Source organism: Lonchura striata, chromosome 1A, assembly GCF_050655825.1.
Source record: "Lonchura striata isolate lonStrDom1 chromosome 1A, ASM5065582v1, whole genome shotgun sequence".
Taxonomy (NCBI): Eukaryota; Metazoa; Chordata; class Aves; order Passeriformes; family Estrildidae; genus Lonchura; species Lonchura striata.
Window position 1 is genome coordinate 48,309,820 of NC_140741.1, and position 18,350 is coordinate 48,328,169.

At 38.8% G+C, this 18,350-nt stretch overlaps 1 protein-coding gene across 1 annotated transcript in view; it reads right to left on the reverse strand.

Annotated features, from left to right (window-relative positions):
• PTPRR (protein tyrosine phosphatase receptor type R) overlaps window positions 1-18,350 on the reverse strand; it is a 144,426-nt gene that overhangs the window by 12,563 nt on the left and 113,513 nt on the right. The window contains exons 7-10 of the mRNA XM_021528964.4: window positions 16,202-16,388; window positions 10,735-10,819; window positions 4,868-4,947; window positions 3,426-3,563 (exon numbers count right to left, since the gene is read on the reverse strand). Coding sequence (XP_021384639.3) covers window positions 3,426-3,563; window positions 4,868-4,947; window positions 10,735-10,819; window positions 16,202-16,388 — 490 coding nt within the window. The remainder of the gene's footprint in view (window positions 1-3,425; window positions 3,564-4,867; window positions 4,948-10,734; window positions 10,820-16,201; window positions 16,389-18,350) is intronic.

The following is an 18,350-nucleotide window of genomic DNA, read 5'->3' on the forward strand; positions in this document are numbered from 1 at the left end:
TATTTCTCCACATAGAAATTTACACGTTAAAGGTCCCAATAACACAGCAGTAAAGAATAATAACAGCAACGATTCAATTCCAGAATCCCTTTTTACTCCTGCCCTCTATTTACTGTCACTACTATCTCAAGTATGAGAGGTACACTTTAAGAGGGCTTGCAGGATTTGGCTTCATATGCTGAAATCCTCACAGCACCAAATCTTCCTAAGTTCTTCTAAAACCTATCTATGGTACCAATACTCAACTTAGCTAATAAGTAATCTTCAGAGAGGCTTATATGAAGTATGTAAAAGGTAGGATTCCTGAATTCCAAAATCTACTTGGCTGTACATACATAAGGGTAGGCCATATATAGATCAACCAGGAAAATGTTACATGAGACATGAACTTTAAAGAGTGAGTTAACAAGGTTGTTCTAGATAAGTCCTGACAACAGGATTTGCATTATCTGAGTAATAATGCAAAAGGAGTATTAGTTCTTTCTTCTTGCAGAATGCTGTACAAGGTTATCTACTTATGCTTCCCAAAATATTTTTCCTGTTTAATAGCTAATGTTGCTAGTATGTTTTGAAGGCAGAATAAATGCTTATTATTGATGTAGTAAATAGATCAATGACAAAATCAGCTGATACAACAGAAGTGTATAAATTTCTCTATGAAATAATATATATATGTCTGTGACATTCTTACACCCTATGTATTATCTAAATTTCACTGCTCAGTTGTTCTGACTAAACTCAGTAATATATGAAAATTGTATGTGCCCTGTGTGTAAAGGTTTGGAGGATTGTGTCCTGAATATTAGTACAGAATTAGAGAGTCTTAAGAGATCACCTTCAGTTAGTGATTTATCTCATTCTCTCAAAGTGATATGATCACCCTCTGGAGCTGACTACTGCTCTTCAGTGACCTCAAAGGGTACCTAGATCACTAGATGAGATGTGATTTTCCTCATACTAATCCCAAAATCATGGCCTAGTTTCCAAGTTTCTCACCAGCTATTCAAGCAGAAGCTCCTTTGCTGTGGACTCTCCTTGCACAGGTAGATTTTCAATTTGTTCAAACATTCTGCAGTTTTAAGGACAGGTTTTACAAATACTGCATGTTTCCTTTGTACAGCTGAAACAAATATTTTTCTCAGCACTCTACACTCATATCTTCATCCATCTTGCAAAAGCTCATACTTACCACAGCAAGTCTACACCATTTTTTCATCTGATACATAGAAATAACCCTATAGTAACCTTTATACACCATAATTTCACACAATTCCCATCAATAATGCAAATTTGTTACATCAATATCTTGAACTAGGACACTAATGTCTCAAATAATTTTTCTTTTGCAAAATAAATTAATTTATTATTGAGATTAAGGTTTTTTATGTGTCTCTCCTTTGAGAGCTCCTACATTATACATTACTTCATACATTACAGCATATCATAGCTCAAATGAAGGCTGACTGCTGTTATAATAACTGAGGAATACAGCCTATACACAAGAGTCAAGTATGGAGGTTTGTTTGTTCAGGGGTGAATGTGGATGAGTGGATAAATATGCTTGCAGATATGTCTGTATGTCTGTATGCTGCAGATATACCTCCCTGAAAATGATGGAAATAAAGCAGACCACAGAAAAGAAAAACTACCAAGAGGTACTATGCTAAATAAAATCTGCTTTCGCCTTCTCTATAGAGAGCAAATATTTTAGCAGTGAAGATCATATGCTGAGCATGGCCACTAAGAGTTTGCTTTCTTTTCAATGGCAAGCAAGGTATCAGGAGGAACCTGCTGACAGTGGGAGAGCTCCTAAGGTTTCTAGACAGGACAGCTTGCACAAACACAGCCTCTCTATATAGCCTGGGAACAACTTGAGATTCCTCACCCTTTCTATGTGGAGGAAATTGCCACTGGCAGGCACAACAATGCCTATAAACACCAATGCCTAGAGCCTGCGTAACTCAGGTAAACACAGAGCTTCCTGACATGATGAAAACCACTGGGCACTTCTTTCAAGTCATTCTTCTTACACAGTGTCAGATGTGAGTGTTTAAACAGTCAGCATTTCCTCAGTGAAATATTTACTCTTTTGTTCTATTAGCCTGGTCAATTGCTATGCTTTCATGATTAATCTTAAATGTAGGATTGTGAACACCTCTTTGAACAGTCTAGTGCAAAATGGCACCTAATTTGGGAATTGGTCTTGGGACATTTTACAGGACCAACCTACTTTTCATATACAGTTTCTTAAAAATCCCCTGGATTTTAGGCTCACATTAGAAGTCCAAACTCATGCTGAGGAAGAGTGAAGCAACAGTTAAGGGCTGAAGAAAGAAGAATATGTCTACTGAGTGCACATTTAAATGGGGCAGTGAGTTTGAGCCCTGGGAATGCACTCAGACTCTTGGTCCTTGACCACTCAGACTAGAAACTTTGCCTGAATAAATTCTATTGCTCTACCATCATGCATCTGAGTTTGAACAGCAGGGGTGTGAGTGTAGCAGGGGAAATACAGCCCTGGTGCTTACATGGATTTGTGCTGAGATTTGATTGAGGCACCGACCTGGAGCTGGGAATCCTTACTAAGTCTGGACTCAAGAAAAAAGTCCATCTCCTTTATTTCTGACTCTCTCTTGTCCACAGGCCCTGTAAACCACTTATTTAACATTCAGTCTTCCATAATAGGTTCTGTATTGACCTTCTACATGGGAGAGTGAAATTTGTTCCTAATTTTTGGTAGTCAGAAATATGGGTGCTGGCACTATCAAGGAAAGCCTGACAAAAATTTACATGATTACTAAATAAAGATATTGAAGATATAGTTCGGAATTGATGCAAAAGTCATGGAATGTATAACAGGCAGTTAGTTGGCCATTTGCCACTAAAATACAATTGTCAAGTCTAATTGATACCAAGGTAAAAAGTATTATTTCCATTCTGTCTAAGTTCCTCTGTGGTGTTGGCATCTGCGACCCCAAACTGTATTTCTGGGATGGTCCAGATTTGTAACATTGGGAATGTTTTGAATCCCTGACATTATAGCAAAGTGCAAACTTCAGCCACGTCAGGCAACTGGTAATCATAACATTAACCATCTAGTCTTTATATACCAGAAAGTAAAAAGAAGTGACCAACATTGAAAGTAATAAAAAGGTGACCAACAGAAAAATGAGGTGTTTCTTATAATGTTAGGAACCCAAAACCACAGATCTAGAAAATGGAATTCTTTTTTGTAATACATAATGTCTTACAGTGGCTATGCTGTTGCACTTGATGTATTTAGCTACCCCTCATTATTTTTCACATATCTTATTAACAGATCATTTAAGAACTAATTATCTGCTAGCTTCCTTCCGTATCTTCTAAAGTCCCTTCTATAGTATGCAGCCATAGGAATAATTTATCAGTTTTGTTACTTGTCATACCTCATTTTTTTCTTTCAGCTTTGTGATCATAACAATGACAGGGCTGTCTTCTTGCCAAACCATCTGCCAGAAATCATTCACGGTATTAATCATGGGTCCCTGAGTTGCAATGAAAGCCTTCTCTTTACCTCCATATCCCTAGTTTAGAAACAGACACAAAAGCATTTACTTTTAATTCATGTGATCAATAAATATTGCAGGTCAATGAAAGAGCAGAAAGGGCAAAAAATTAGTCTGAAGTTAATAAAAAATTTGAACTGAAAGAAGTTACAACTAAACGTAGAGAAGATCAGAATTTTTTCAGTAAAACAGTTTTTCAGTTTTTTCTCTGGAAACTTATTTGATGAACTTAAATGGTCCTGAGAATACAATCATTCCTCTCAAATTTCTCTGCTTACTTGGCTTCTTTTAACTAACTCCATTCTTCAAGTTATTGGGACTTTCCTCATCCAGTGGTACTTTAATCTATAATTTAAATTGTAGCAGTGTTTTCAAGCTAGTTTATAGTCAATAAGCCACAGGAGAGAAAAGAAGAACTATAAAACTGGTATCTACAAAGTTTCATGACAGGAAAATCTTTAAAATACATGATTGCTTGTGAAGTCAAAGACAGCTATGCATGTTTTCTGAGGGAGAAGTGCCTTTATGAGACTTTATAGGAAGGACAACATATATAGGGAGCATAGGGAGTTCCAAGACACATTTGAACATTCAGGATTTCAAAGAAAGGTCAGGCAAACAGTGGAGAAGCAGAAGAGAGGGCAACACCGCATTTTTAGGGAAAGACAAAAAGAAATGGAAAAAACAAGACACTCCTTCCTATTTTTTTCTGTAAAAAGAAAAAGTTATGATTTTGTGCAGTGATAGCGTGCCCAACAGTAATGAAGGAGAGAGCCTGGCAATGTCTGAAGCGAATGAGTGAACGGAAAGCAGCATAAGGTGGTGTGTCAACCTCTCGCCTTGGGTCTTCCTTTTGGGAGCTTTTCTCCATGACAGCTGTTACTCATTGCAGGAACCAGTGGCACAAACTGTCTTCCAGCCACTCACCAATCTGCCTGAACATACTTTGTTCAAGACAGGTCTGTGAGGACCCGAGCAAGCCCAATGATTTTGTATACATGGATGTGAAATTTCATTTCATTGCTGGGTTGCATTTTTTTCCACAGTTGTTGACAGTTCAGCTGGTGTAATGCATGTGTTTCTTAATTTTTTTAATAAATTATTATTTTTTTTTATTACAACCATTTCTGTACATTCATGACTATGTGGTCTTTGTTAGAAATGGCTTATGAACTATCTCTATCACACATATGTAAACAAAAGGATTTGGAATTATCAATGAAGATGGGTAACAGTAAAACAAGTGACACCTTGGCAAAGCCAGCTATTCACACGGCACATAAAGTATTTTCTCAAAAGTACATGAAGAGTACATTACTTACCCTAATGTAGTTAGCATTTATGTAGGTACTCAAGGAGTCAGACGGATTTTTTGGTTTCAAATACACTCTGCTTAGGGGATCTAAGAGCACAAGGAAGATAGAAATTAATAAGAAAACCCATGTTAGAAGATTTCAAAAGAGAATCAAAGACTTTCTGAAGGGAAAAAACCTATTGTTATTTGTGGCTGTCAAGCAGTAAAGAATTACACACTAAATTCTTCTCTCTGCAAAGGATCATCACATGTAACTAAGGCACCCCTGTGCTGCACAGTGCTGGGCTGTGCAGAACCATCTCAGTGAGCTGTGGGCACTGAAGCAACACTGCCAGACACAGGCAAAGCTCAGCGAGGTCGAGTCTGCCCATGCTGCCTTCGAACTGACCTGCCTACGCTGTCACTGAAACCTGTGTCAATGGCTCATAATTACACCATGTGACAATGGCTCATAATTACACCAAGCACTTTGAACTTGGCTCTGGTACTTTGGCCTGAAGCTGTAGCGTTCAGTGACTGGACAGTTGGATTTAAACTAAGAAAATATTCCTCTGCCTGGGATGAAATAACATATACTGTTTTATACCAATTCATGTTGACTGTAAGGGGCTAGACTAGGTAATCCATAGTGTCCCCTTCAGGCCTGTGTCCTCATCTGACACAATTTGTGACCTTTCATGTGTACTGGAGTAGAGACACAATGCCAAAATAGAGGAACATTTTTTTGTCACACTCTTCTTTCCTTCAGTCTTGGATGTTCTAGAATGGAGTGGGGGCCAGTTCTATTGAGTAAAGAATTGGGAGTTATTAAATCCCTCCTGGAAAGGAAGGTTTTGCTTCTTCATTTGTGATGATGAGACCTCCCCACTCCTCACCCCCACCCCCCTGCCATGTGTTACCATTTTGGAATTAAAGCAGCATATTCTCAAGTATGCACTGTAAGGGGGAATCAGGCAGGGAGCAAGATGCCCATGTTGTGGCTTTCTAGTGACACACTTTGACACACTTTTTCTGAAAAAAATATTCTGCTACTAACAACATGATACAGAAATATTTCTATACTGAAAAAATCTTTTCTTCTGGCAATTTGCTTAAATACTTAGTTATAATCAGCAGGGTTTTTTGACAGTATACAGACACCTATTGGTTTGGAAATAGTGTCTGGATAGCTCCTTTGCTGAGTGCAATCTAGGCAATGTGTTTAAAGATACATAGGTAGGCACTGAGCTGGAAAGAGATAAAAAACACTGCTTAGTGTGTAGCCCTGCCATTTACACAAAAAATATAGAACTGATATATACACATATGCTACAGCAAAACCTAGTATGTTCAGAGTTGCTTCTGGATTTGTTTTGTGACTTTTCATCTTCTTCCTAAGAACATGATAAAAACTTTGCAAATCAAAGGAAGAGGAGGGATGATCCCAAACATACTTTATGTCCTTTTCCCACTGGAGGTCACAGGAGCACCTCAGATACGAGTGGAGCCTTTGTAGAACCCAGGATAATGTTTTGAAAGTATGTTTCTTAAAATATGCAAATGACTGCATAAAAGTCTGTACATGGAAGTCTTATCTACTGTGGTTAATAGCACTAGCGAACCTTAATTAACTTGTGCTAAAATATCTTTGTACTAGCTTTCCAAACTTTTTTCAATTAGAGGTTTGTTTTTTTTTTTCCCCTTAACAATATGAGGACAGGAAACCTCTCATTTCTTTTCAGCACAGAGTGGTTATTAGCCATTTCCACAAATGCCTCAGGCTATGTGGCCTTGAAAAAAACACCCGCTTCCTCTAGCTCACACAATGCCTCTGATTCTGGTGTTGCTTGACCCCTACCTTAAAAAACCTCTTACAAGCAGACCCAACATCCAGTTTAATTACTATGTCTTGAGATAAATCCCTCTGTTACTAGGGAGCAGATAAATTGGCTCCACAATTTCTGAGACCTCCTTCCAACTCCAATCAATGAAACAAACACTGCTTCCGAACAGGAATCTTTTCTAAATTAACAGTCATGATCAGTTATGAAATAGGCAAGTGCTATAAAGTGAACTCTGAGAAGAGGAAAACCTGAGCAATGCTAAAGATCCAAACCCACTAGGCAATAATCAGACACAAATGGAAGTCATTAGCTTCCTCTTGAATGACGAATACCTTGCACATAATAATCTTATCCTTAAGGATGGCAAAGTCTTGGAGTCTGAAGCTACAGCAGGACAGATGTTGACTGCAAGGCTGAATTCATCAATGTCTATAAAACATCTGAAAATGCACTGGTGCTGCTAAGCACTTATAATTATTAATAAAATACAGTTTTAACTGAGGCAAAATGACTGCTGTTTTTTCCCATGTATCTAAGAAGTCTGGAATAGTTCTTTCAGTAGACTAGAAGGTGCCTCTTGTAACTCCTGTTAATGTTGTCCTGAATTTATAATGTTGGAGGAATAGGAGGGTATTAAAGGGACTGTAACTTGCCTCCATGAGAGTGCCTGGTGCAGGGAACAAGCAGGGTTATATGGTACTGGACAACCTCCTGCCATGCCATGACTACTGGAGAATCATTCACTCTGTGAACTCCACTGGTGCTTTCATTAGGGAGTTGCAGTCAGGACTAGGGAGTGAAAGGCAGCTCAAAAATTTCAGCATCAAAACAATGTTTCTTCCAGCATCTGTTTATATGCTTTCACAATAAAGTGCTTTGATCATATAACTTAACTTTCCCCTTGTCTTTAGTGGACTGTCAGAGCCAGTGTTAGCACAAGTACTTCAAGCAATAGATTGTGGAATTCTGGGTCTGACCCCCTAAGTTGTTTCCATCTTCATGTTAGTGTGAACCTGCTGTTCTGCCCAGGATGTTTTCATGCATACTTTTGACTTAAGGTTAGTCTTCAGAGAGGGATAGGGAATGGTAAACTAATGGATGTGTTGCACATACAAAGATACCCACAGAATAGTGATAAACCACTTGCTCCTTTATAAGCAGAAGTCCATGCATACTCTGAAATACCATAGGAATTCTGCTTCTGGTTTGAGATGGAGAAGTGAGACAGGAAGTAGGAAATATATAGACCCAAAGAAGTAGTGGGAGATATATAAGAAGAAGTAGGAAGCTGAGGTCCTGCCGCAGTGACATGTAGTGGGGGGCTGCAGGAGACAAGCAGGCAAAGGTGAAGATGTGGAGTAAGAGGATGAGGAATGAGTAGCAGGGCTGCTATTCTGCCACAGGAATATGGCTGTGGTGAGAGACTGGGAAATTTGTGTGCAGGATTGGAAACCTGCTCAGAGGGTGTGAGAAATACTGTAGACTGGTAGCAGAAGTGATGCAGCTGAAGATACAGAGCAGGGTTTAACAGGAACTATGGTGGGTGGGTGGGGTCACAGAAGGAAGGATGGAGAAACACTGATCTTAAGGAATTTAGCCACTCAACTCTGATCTCACACTGGCCCCTCAGTAGTTGAATTAGAATATTATTGTAATGCAAATAACACTTAGAGAACTTAAAGCGACAGCCTGGTGTTTGCATAAGAGTGTTGGCTATGTTATACTGCAACTAAAACATCTGTCATAGAAATGTAACATCTCCTGTACTTTGTAGTTTTCCATACAGAATAATTTTCAATAGGCATTAGTTGTATTTCACATGAGTGTGTCTGGCTGGGTGATATCTGCTAACATAAACCTGCCCTCATGCAATTATCTGTTGGAATGGATAAGGTCATGGAATTTATCTCTTAGAAAATGAGAATATCCACTGTAGCATAGAGGGTGGAGCTGGCAGGACTGGGCATTTTTAGGACGTGACTTGTCATCACAGGTGCCCCGATTCAGGAGACGCACCCAGTACTGGGAATGGAAAAGCTGATGCGGGTGACAAAGCAGCGGGTGGATATCATCTGAGCAGGAAACCAGGAAAGCTGTTCTATTTAATCACTCAAATAATTTCCAAACCCTCTCAGACTGGGAGTGGGGTGTGCAAATGTTTATTATGAGCATGTGTCTCAATCCTCAAAATATTTTCTTTGAAAAAACCTGGCGCAAACACACAACAAACCTCCTGATTTCTGCCAAGGACAGTTACAAAGCGCCTGTCAGTGGGCAGCGGTGGTGCACACCAGCAGCATGCTTGGATTGAAAATGTGCCATGGAGCTAGCAGCACATCCCAGCTACTGGAGGTGAGGATGCACAGGCACACTGGTTCTCAAAGCTCATCAGCATTGAGCATGGCCTGGCTGTTGTGTCCCAATTCAAAACACTTGCTACAGTGAAACTGGACTCATGACATTTGCAAGGCTTTGCTGGAGGTGAACCTGATGGTGGCTGGGGCAGTCTGGACATGAAATGCTATGGGAAGGGAGAACTCCTTACAAAATCTGCCAGTCAGGCAGAGAGGGGCTGGTGATATCTTGTCTCTCCTGCAGCTGATGGCAAAAGTCCTGCTGTCATCAAAGGGGTCAGGATTTCACTTCTGTGTACATCCTGTTGGCACTGGGCCAGAGTCTAAGGGATGCTGAATTGTCTGATTGTTGGCATCTAACTTGTATTACAGTTACCTTCTGTCTTTAATTTCCTTCAATATTTCTTGACTGAACTCGGGTTCACACAGCTATTGGTTACGATAGATAAACCAACCTTGAACACGGTGAAAATTTTACTGGAAACTAAAGAGAAGCAAGGACTCCACACAAGCTTCTTTCCCAGATAAATACCACATTTCTGAGATTAATCTAGAGGTTGAAGGCCATCAGCTTTCATTAGTTTGACTGCAAGGCATTGGTGTGATAAGAACAAACCATAATGTTTTCAGGTTTGGTGAGAGAAACCTCATAATTGAAGATTTGTGAATTTGAATGACTAACATATAACACAGACCCGCAAGGATATTCTAGAGATGTTTAGAAAGCAAACTTCTAGTTGATAGGATATGCTGTCATTTTAAAAGTATTCTTCATTCCAAACCTAAGCAAGGGATTTACATTTTTCTGTGGGAATGTTCTGTAATATTTTGAATCACTGAACTTTTTCACTTTAGTGATGCCAAAAATTATGAAACTCAACTATTCATGTCTATATTTAGTGTAATGTTAAAACTTCTGCAACCTATTTTGAAACGGAACACAAAACAAAATGTTTAATAAAAGAGAAATGGAATATCTCATTATCCACTAACAAATGTTATGAAAATAGCTGCATTTCAAAGAAACATGTATTTTAAAGGAAAACTATTCCACTGAGAAGTTTTCAATCGCCTCCAATTGTATCAAAGCAATTGTATATGAAAATATATACAATGAAAATACAGAACCAGTATAGCAAGGCAGCAACAAGTTAAGAGCAATGAAGAGGCAGCATCAGGAATGTAAACAGATTCCTGCAAAGAGAGTTTAGTGCATGGAGAAGAAAAAAAGCAATCACCAGAGGACCTTTTAAGACAGAAGCCCACTACAAGACAAGATAGGTTACACCTGCTTTTTGTAGTCTGGGTGTTTTCAGTCCCAAGTATCTTGAATCAACCAGAAGGAATTCAGTGACTGCAAGATGGTTTGGGCTATGATGAGGAGCTACTGCAAAGTATGGCAGACCTCACTGTCCCCATCCACCTGAGCTGCCTTTTAGAGAAAATCAGCATAAGCCAGGCTTGCCCTTCAGCACGTGGCTGGGATGCTGCCAACCTGTGTACCTACTAAGGCATTGAGTGAGAGTTCTGCATTTGCCAGTCCTACAGCACTGGGCTTCTGTTAATTTCTACATGGATTACAAATACAAGTATGAATGAGTACACAACAAGCAAATATAAAGACAGATTTTCACAGCAATACATTCTCAAAGCAGGACTAAATGTCATAGTAGGAAACCATGGGCTAGCTCACTTACTTGGCAAAATTGTTTTATAGCGGTTTTTAGTTCCATGACTTGGGATGTCAATTTCTTTGGGATCCACAAAATTCATTGGTATTTCCTATAAAAAATAAATTAAATCAGACTGATGTTCAAAGGAGACATGCAGGAAATTATCACCAGAAGACCATCTGCTGTTACACAACTGTCTCTTAACATCAAAGTTATTAAGCAAAAAAGTGGTTCCCACCTCAAGCCTGTCAACACCCTTCCTTTAATAAACACAGGGAGATCCATATTGAAGGGGTGACTTCCAAGGAACACTTCTGATGAATTATTTAAAAAAAAAGTTTTTATGGGATTAAGACCAAGGTAAAAATTCACTAAAATTCACTTCAGAAAAATGGAGTTCAAAAGTAAAGTCCTGTGGCAAAAAAGAGCAATACTTTACATAATTGGGGCAGGAACTTTAAAAATAGTGAAATTTTAATATATGGCAAACCTTAAGAAAATTTTGTGTTAAGCCCTTATCAATGAAATTCAAAGACCTCACTTGCCTTTTATTTAAACTACTAGAATGAAGTGCCTTAGTGTTTTGCATTCAGACTCAAAAGTAATAAAATTCTGAAGCTATTTTTTTTCTTAATTTTTCATGTTTTAGTGACTGATTTATATTGCAGATGTGCAAGTAACTAATGTGACAGTTTCCTTTAAGTTTCAAAAATATGCAAATTATAAACTCCTCATAACTTAAAATGACTGGTTTTGAAAGTTTTTGTCATCATGAAAAGTAAAAATCTGCAAAAATTGCAATGAACAAAATATTTAACTTGGTTTAAGGGGGAGTAAGAACAATTTTGATTTTGAGGTCCTGAAAAAATGTTTCTACAGTTGAAAAAAACCAAACCTTTTAAAAAGGCAGGATGAAACATGCAGGGGTTGGTGGGGTTTTTTTCATGATTGTGGGGGATGTTTTACCAACTAAAATAACCTGGCAAAATCACATTAAAAATGCTTCAGTTTACCCAAATCTTCATTACTATGCTGATTTTTTTTTTGTTTGGCCACCATTATTCAAATTGTCTTATAGTCAGCTGGAATTCAATCTTCAATAAATTAATACTTCTACTTAAAAGAACTAGAAACTTGGAAACATCATGCTAGCCTGGGACATTTAGCCTAAGAGACAGTGACATATTATGTAATTGCCTCTTAGAGACACATAGGAGCACGAGGACGCTCTGTTGGCTTGCATCACTGGAAAATTTACTTAAGGATTTTCCTCCGAAATAATTTGGTTTCTATTCTAGAGGTGCAGGCCTACCCAATACTTTGGTACAGCAGAGATACATGGTCCCTGTCCTTCAGACACAGGCTGTGGTCCTGCCCAGCATGACTGACCTCTGCAGGGATTTTTTTTAAAGGACCAGGGATGAGGACTCTAACAGCTTGTCAAGCAGGCACCCAACAGCGGACTTTTACATGGGTTCACCAAGCAGGGGAAGTTACACTTTCACTTTACTGATTGAAGAGATGGCCAAGTTAAGTAAAATTTAGATGGTTCATATTGAAATGCTGTGATTTTTCTCCACTTCCCAACTTGGCTTCCAAACATCTTACTATGTGAGGTTTCATCTGTGTTGATTTTTATTTTTCTACCTTCTCTGCCTTATGCCCATGCATTTCATGGACCTTCCTTATTCTTCCCCTCTCCCTCACTCAGTTTCTTCCTTGATCTCTTCTTGGTCTTCAGCTGGCTCCTCAAAAGAATGACTTGCTGTGACAGGCCAACCAAAGTGTTGCTGCTAAGACACACCTTCCTTGCAGGTACTTCACCCAGTCCTTTTTCAGATCGCTGTACTGCCATCCATATGATGGCTGTCCTAAATTCAGGATCTTCTCACTTCTAAGACTTCATTCTTACATAATGAAGACTTTATTCTTACTTCATCCCCACTACCTCAGGCCAAACCATCTCACCTCTGGCCTGCGTCTAATGCTGCTTCCTCATCCACAAAACTACAACATGAGCTCCCATACTCACCTTATATTCACCTCTGACTTCTACTGCTTCCCAACGGTGACCTCTGTCTGAGATTTACCCTTGGCCCTTGGGCTCCCAAATGTTCTAACTGGATGACCCAGAGCTTCCCTAGCTCAGTTCTGGCTTAGTACAAACACCACCAATACATGGCCTCTGAAGGCTTTTGGTGCTAAACTATGCATCAAGTGAGAGAGAGCAAGACACTAAGCTTGTGCTCAATGGGATCTCTGTCTGTCAGCTACAGAGACTGGAAAAAGACGCGTGAGGAAGAGTCCTCTGCCTGCCCAAGTGATGGTGGTTGGTGAGGGTCTTACAGATGAGTGGCTGCCTCCCTTACTATGCCTGCTGAAGTTTTTTAATAGCTCATCATTTGGCGAGTTACTAACAGATGCAAATGCCACCAAGTTGAAAACAGAAACACATTTCTTTGGGCCAACCAGGACCATTAATAACATTAATCACTTACATCCTGTAAACACTTTCTAATCAGTGGTCTCCTCCCAGTAGTAAGTAGTTGTGAGTCCAAGGGCACAGACAGAAATCTGACAATACACCGTGGATCACAGCCACAGACAAGTCACTTATTCTGAAACTGGCTGTGAGAAAAAAGAGATTATTCCAGAAAAAAAGATCAGGATAGTATGGTGATAAGATTCCTGCTAACAGGGAAGCAAATAAGCCCAGCACACTGCAAATAGCAGGAACGTGCAAACTAGTATACAAACTCTGTAGATGTATATAGGCAATATATATATATATATATATATATATATATAATTATTTTATTAAACATATATATTTAATTAAATAATTGCAAATAATGCACAAACTGGACACATTCCCGTGCTCAGTCACTTGCATGCAATTATAGATGCATATGCATATTGTTCGTGGGCTGGTTTCCCTCTCTGAGTGATACCTTCTAATAGCAGCTATTCTAGCCACATTAGGTTTTACGTGCTATTCATACACTTGAAAAAGTATGATTTGGATCTCTGAAAGCATTCAAGAAAATGTAGTAAAATTTAGGAAAATTCAGGCAGGTAGTCATTATACTCATCCCTCCTATTTTTGAGGACCTTATTTTATAGATTTAATGATCATGGCAGTGTCTCATGCAGGACTGTATTTTTTGATATTTGGGTGTTTTGGGAATGAATTTTATCTTCTATCACCAACTTCCGATATTCTGTCCTTTGAAGAGTAGCAACTCAGGCTACTAAGGAAAACATATATGCTGGGCAAATTATCTTTCTTTCTCCTTGCAAAACAGGTATATTCTCCCAGCCAAATATACCCTTTAATGAAGTAATATCTCTTCAGTTGTTAATTTAAAAAATAAATTAAGAACTAAAAATAACCTGAAACTATTCATATTTTAATTTTCCACTGAAAACTTCGACTGTTTCTCTACTCTTTTCATATTTGGAAGCTTTTCATGAGAGCTAAAACTCTAGTCTTCAGAAGACTGCCTTACTGTCTTTCTTTAGCTAGTTAAAATGAGCTGTGTGACCACAATGGCTGAGGGTTATGTACTGCATTCTTTGCATGCCTCAAGTTCCTACTTGAGCTATTATCTGTGGCAAGGAACATAGCAAACAGATACTGTTCAAGAGCGTCATCTTAAAACACATTTCTAAAAATGGTTTAAAAACAGAATAGATGAGTCATGACCTTTTCAATAAAATTCTGTGGAAACACTGAATGGCCAAAGCCATGTTGTGCCCCCCTGAGGGACAAATAAAATGTGACTCTGTCTCCCCAGAGCTGTGCACAACTGCTATGTGAGACGATTCGAGTAAACAGGATTCTATGAGGTGCCAATTTGTCTGTACAACCTGTCTCTTAACATGGGGGCTTAGGCATGATGAAGTTATTTCTTCTGACTTTCCTGCCTAAGCAGAAGAACCTATGGCATAACTGGTGAGAAAAGTATGTTGGATGATTGTAATTTTTTTCTGTGTAGACTGTCTGTCCATGTTTTGGTAAAAGAATTGAGGGATTTACTTTTCTTAAGCAAATGACTTTTACAATAAACCTTGGATTTTAAAGGCAATTGAAGGGGCTGCTCCATAGGATGCAATTATTTATAATGAAAAACTATTTCTAGAGTAAGATGGAAAACGTCATTGGTTGATTCACATGCACAAATTGGAAACAAAAAGAAACCTAAGGAGTCATGTGCTCTGGCCTGTTTAATTTTAATTCCTTCCAGTTTCTCTGATTTAGACATCAGATTTCTAGACATACATGTCTCTGGATCAATTCTGGAACACTTCTGAAAAACTGCTACTTCTGGCCCTCTGTGTCCTCAGCTGCTGCATCACACCTCTCCAGTTAATACATCAGAAAGTGCATATATGGACTCCTTTAGGATTCCTGGATGACTACTAGCTTACTTTTATTAATTTTATTGATTTGTTATAGCATCCTTTCCACTAATGCTTCACTCTCAGACAGAACTTCTAGTGATCTGCTTGAACCTATCCCTGCTATAGATGTAGGAAATTGCTTAAGTTCTTCTAGGGTCAATGCAGATACAAATAATGAAGTCACTTCTCATCTACTGGTTCAATTTCCTCAAATCACTTTTCTAGCATTTTGATCATCAATTGATGATGATTCTTTAGTAAGCGTCGTGCTTTTGATCTGTTTAAACATGAAGTTATGATTTTTTAAATTCAAAATTTTTTGTCCTGCCTTACTTAGCTTTCACATTCAACTGGCATCAGTTTATGCTCTTTTCTATTTCCCTTGTAAAATATGTCTCCTTTTTTCTGACAGCTTCTTTCATCTGAGTGTTTTGGAATACCAGACTTTTTCGGGTCTTCTTAAAGTAATGTGTTATAATGTGTTTTCCCTGACTGAGTTTTTCTGCTCTGACTTTTTTCCACCCGGCTACTTTCTTTATTTTAGATTCTTACCCTTTTTACTAATAAATACACTTGTAAAACACTTAAGGGATTTTTTTCTTGAGTATATTAGGCTGCTGTATGGCCTGCTTATTAAAGGTATTTTGGACCTTGGGAAAAAAGTGTGGATGTCCCTATCTGCTCCAAAAAATAATTTACAGTGACTAAAAATTTAGTGCTCAAATTGCAAACATACATGGTGTTTACCTGGGAATAAACAAAATCTTCAATTATGACTGTGTTTTCATCATAGTCTTTATGATCTTGTTGAAACTGTCACAGTGTTACAGTTCTGACTGTTTGCACTGTAGCTCTATTATAATGCTTAGCCCATCTATGATGGGACTTCAAAGCAAGAGGAATCTATATTATCCACGGATAAAACTGATGCCTCTGTCTTTAGTGCACCACCTTGAATCTCTCTAATCTGCCCTTTGGAAACAATTTGTACCTTGGCATTAAAGTGCCACCCGATTATTTTTTCGTAACAGTTTCTGTTGTGCCACAATGTCAAAAATCCTCGTTTCAAGCATGTTGTTAAACTCACCATGAACTCTGTTTGAAGTAAATGAGAACATGCAACTGTGTCTCGGAGCTGCTGCCGTGTCAGGATGCGGCCAGCTGACTGCAGGTATTCCATCGCTACTTTTTCTCGTGGTGTTGGCACAGTGACGAAAGGTTCAACACTTCCCAAGCTGCTCATATCCAAAGTTAGTGAGACATTGGATCCTCGTCTGCATTAGAAAATAATTCAAATGGTTATAGGAGATCTGTGTTACTGTAGATCCCATACTCATGAAGCTGATCCTGAGTTTTTTATGCACCATGACTTTCTCTATAGTCACTGATGGATTTGGGCATGCAAAGACTCCAAGACTAGTTTCACTGGAACCACTGAGCAGACAGAAAACCAAGTATATTCTACTTCTTCAGTCTAACAACCAATGCTGCAAAAATGTGTGCTGGTGGCAACTATTTGAATTCTTCTTAGAAGCAGAAACAGCTCCCTATATGCTCTTTATTATTATGAATGTCAAATGCAAAAATGTTATTTTGGTAAGGAAGAAATATTTCACAGAGAAAAGTACAGGGGATATATTTCTAACTGAAACACTTAACAGTGTGAAATAACTTCACAGTTATGTCAGGTGCATGTTGAAGAATTTATTGATATTAAACATACATAATGGAGCAGGAAAATTTTATAAAAACAGCAGAAATAAGTGAAAGGCAGAGTAAACAGTGGGACTACCAACACAGTAGACAATGTCTCAATGTAGAAGGGAAGGGAGAGGCAATAAACCACAGTAAATTATCTGTGTCTGAGGAAAAGGAATGGTCACAGACTTAAAAGGGGCTTTTGAAATGCCAAACATCTCTTACATGACTATAAAATTTGTAACATTTCCATTTCTACAGGAAAATAAAGTTGGATTCAGTAACAACCTTCAGCCATGAAAATACAAATAGACCACACTTGTATGGGGCTTGGTATGAGCCCTATTCTTTTTAGAGCTTTCTTAAAACACCACTTAAGACAACTGGCTTTTTTTTTTGTATTTTCAACCCATCAATCAAATATTATCTACTTGACTCTTAACTTTAGGCATATTGATTGCAAAAAATCCATGGTCTGCAAACTGTGATGACTAAACACAAATTTATAGGCATTTATCAAAGCTTTGGTGTTTACTAAGCAGCAATCAGTCTGGCAAGACTGACAGATTCAGCTTGCTGAGCTGGACTACAGATGCTCAGCTCAGTTAGCATTTACCAAGCAGCTATGCACATATAGAGATATGGGAGCACCAGTTTGATTCCTAACTCTGCACATTATTGGCTCTCCATTAAGGTGTGCTTACAAGGAAGTTCTTTGAACTCTTGGTTACTCTACCATGCTTGGTACATTACATGTGATTGTCTCAAGTCTCTCCTAATAGTCATCCTGCCAGATCAGTGTATAACTCTACACCTTGCCCATTTGTAAAATCCCCTATGCCAATGATTAACCATTTACTGTATAATCTATTATCCAGTGATTCTAGTTTTTCTGCTGAAACTCTGCTTGGTTGTGTGCATTTCTCATCTGTAGGAGAACTGCTGGGAGAGTGTGACTACACACCCCTCTGAACACTGGATGTTAAGACACAACTGTCCCTTTTACAGTAATAATACAGACATAATCTGATAGTATCTGTGAGGCAAATGCTAATGTTGGGGGAATGCTTTCCTCTACAGAAGCATGGAACTATTAGGGTTGGAAAGACCTCCAAGACTGGTGAGTCCAACCTTTGATTGAGCACCACCATGCCAATTAAATCACAGCATTAAGTGCCATGTCCAATTGTTTCTTGAACAGGGATGGTGACTCCACCACGTCCCTGGAAAGCCCATTCCAATTCTTGACAAGCCTTTCAGTAAAACAGTTCTCCCTAACTTTCACCCGGAATCTCCCTTGGTGCAGCTTGAAGCCATTTTCTATTGTCTGTTCCTAACGGTGTAGGAGAAGAGGTTGATGCCCTCTCAGGTTGTTGTAGAGAGTAATAAAGTTTCCCCTGAGTCTCCTTTTCTCCAGGCTATAGATCCCCAGCTCCCTCATCAGCCTTCCAAAGGACTTGTGCTCCTTCCTCAGCCCCATTGCCTGTCTCTGGACATGCTCCAGCACCTCTATGTCCTTCTTGTAGTGCAGGGCCCAG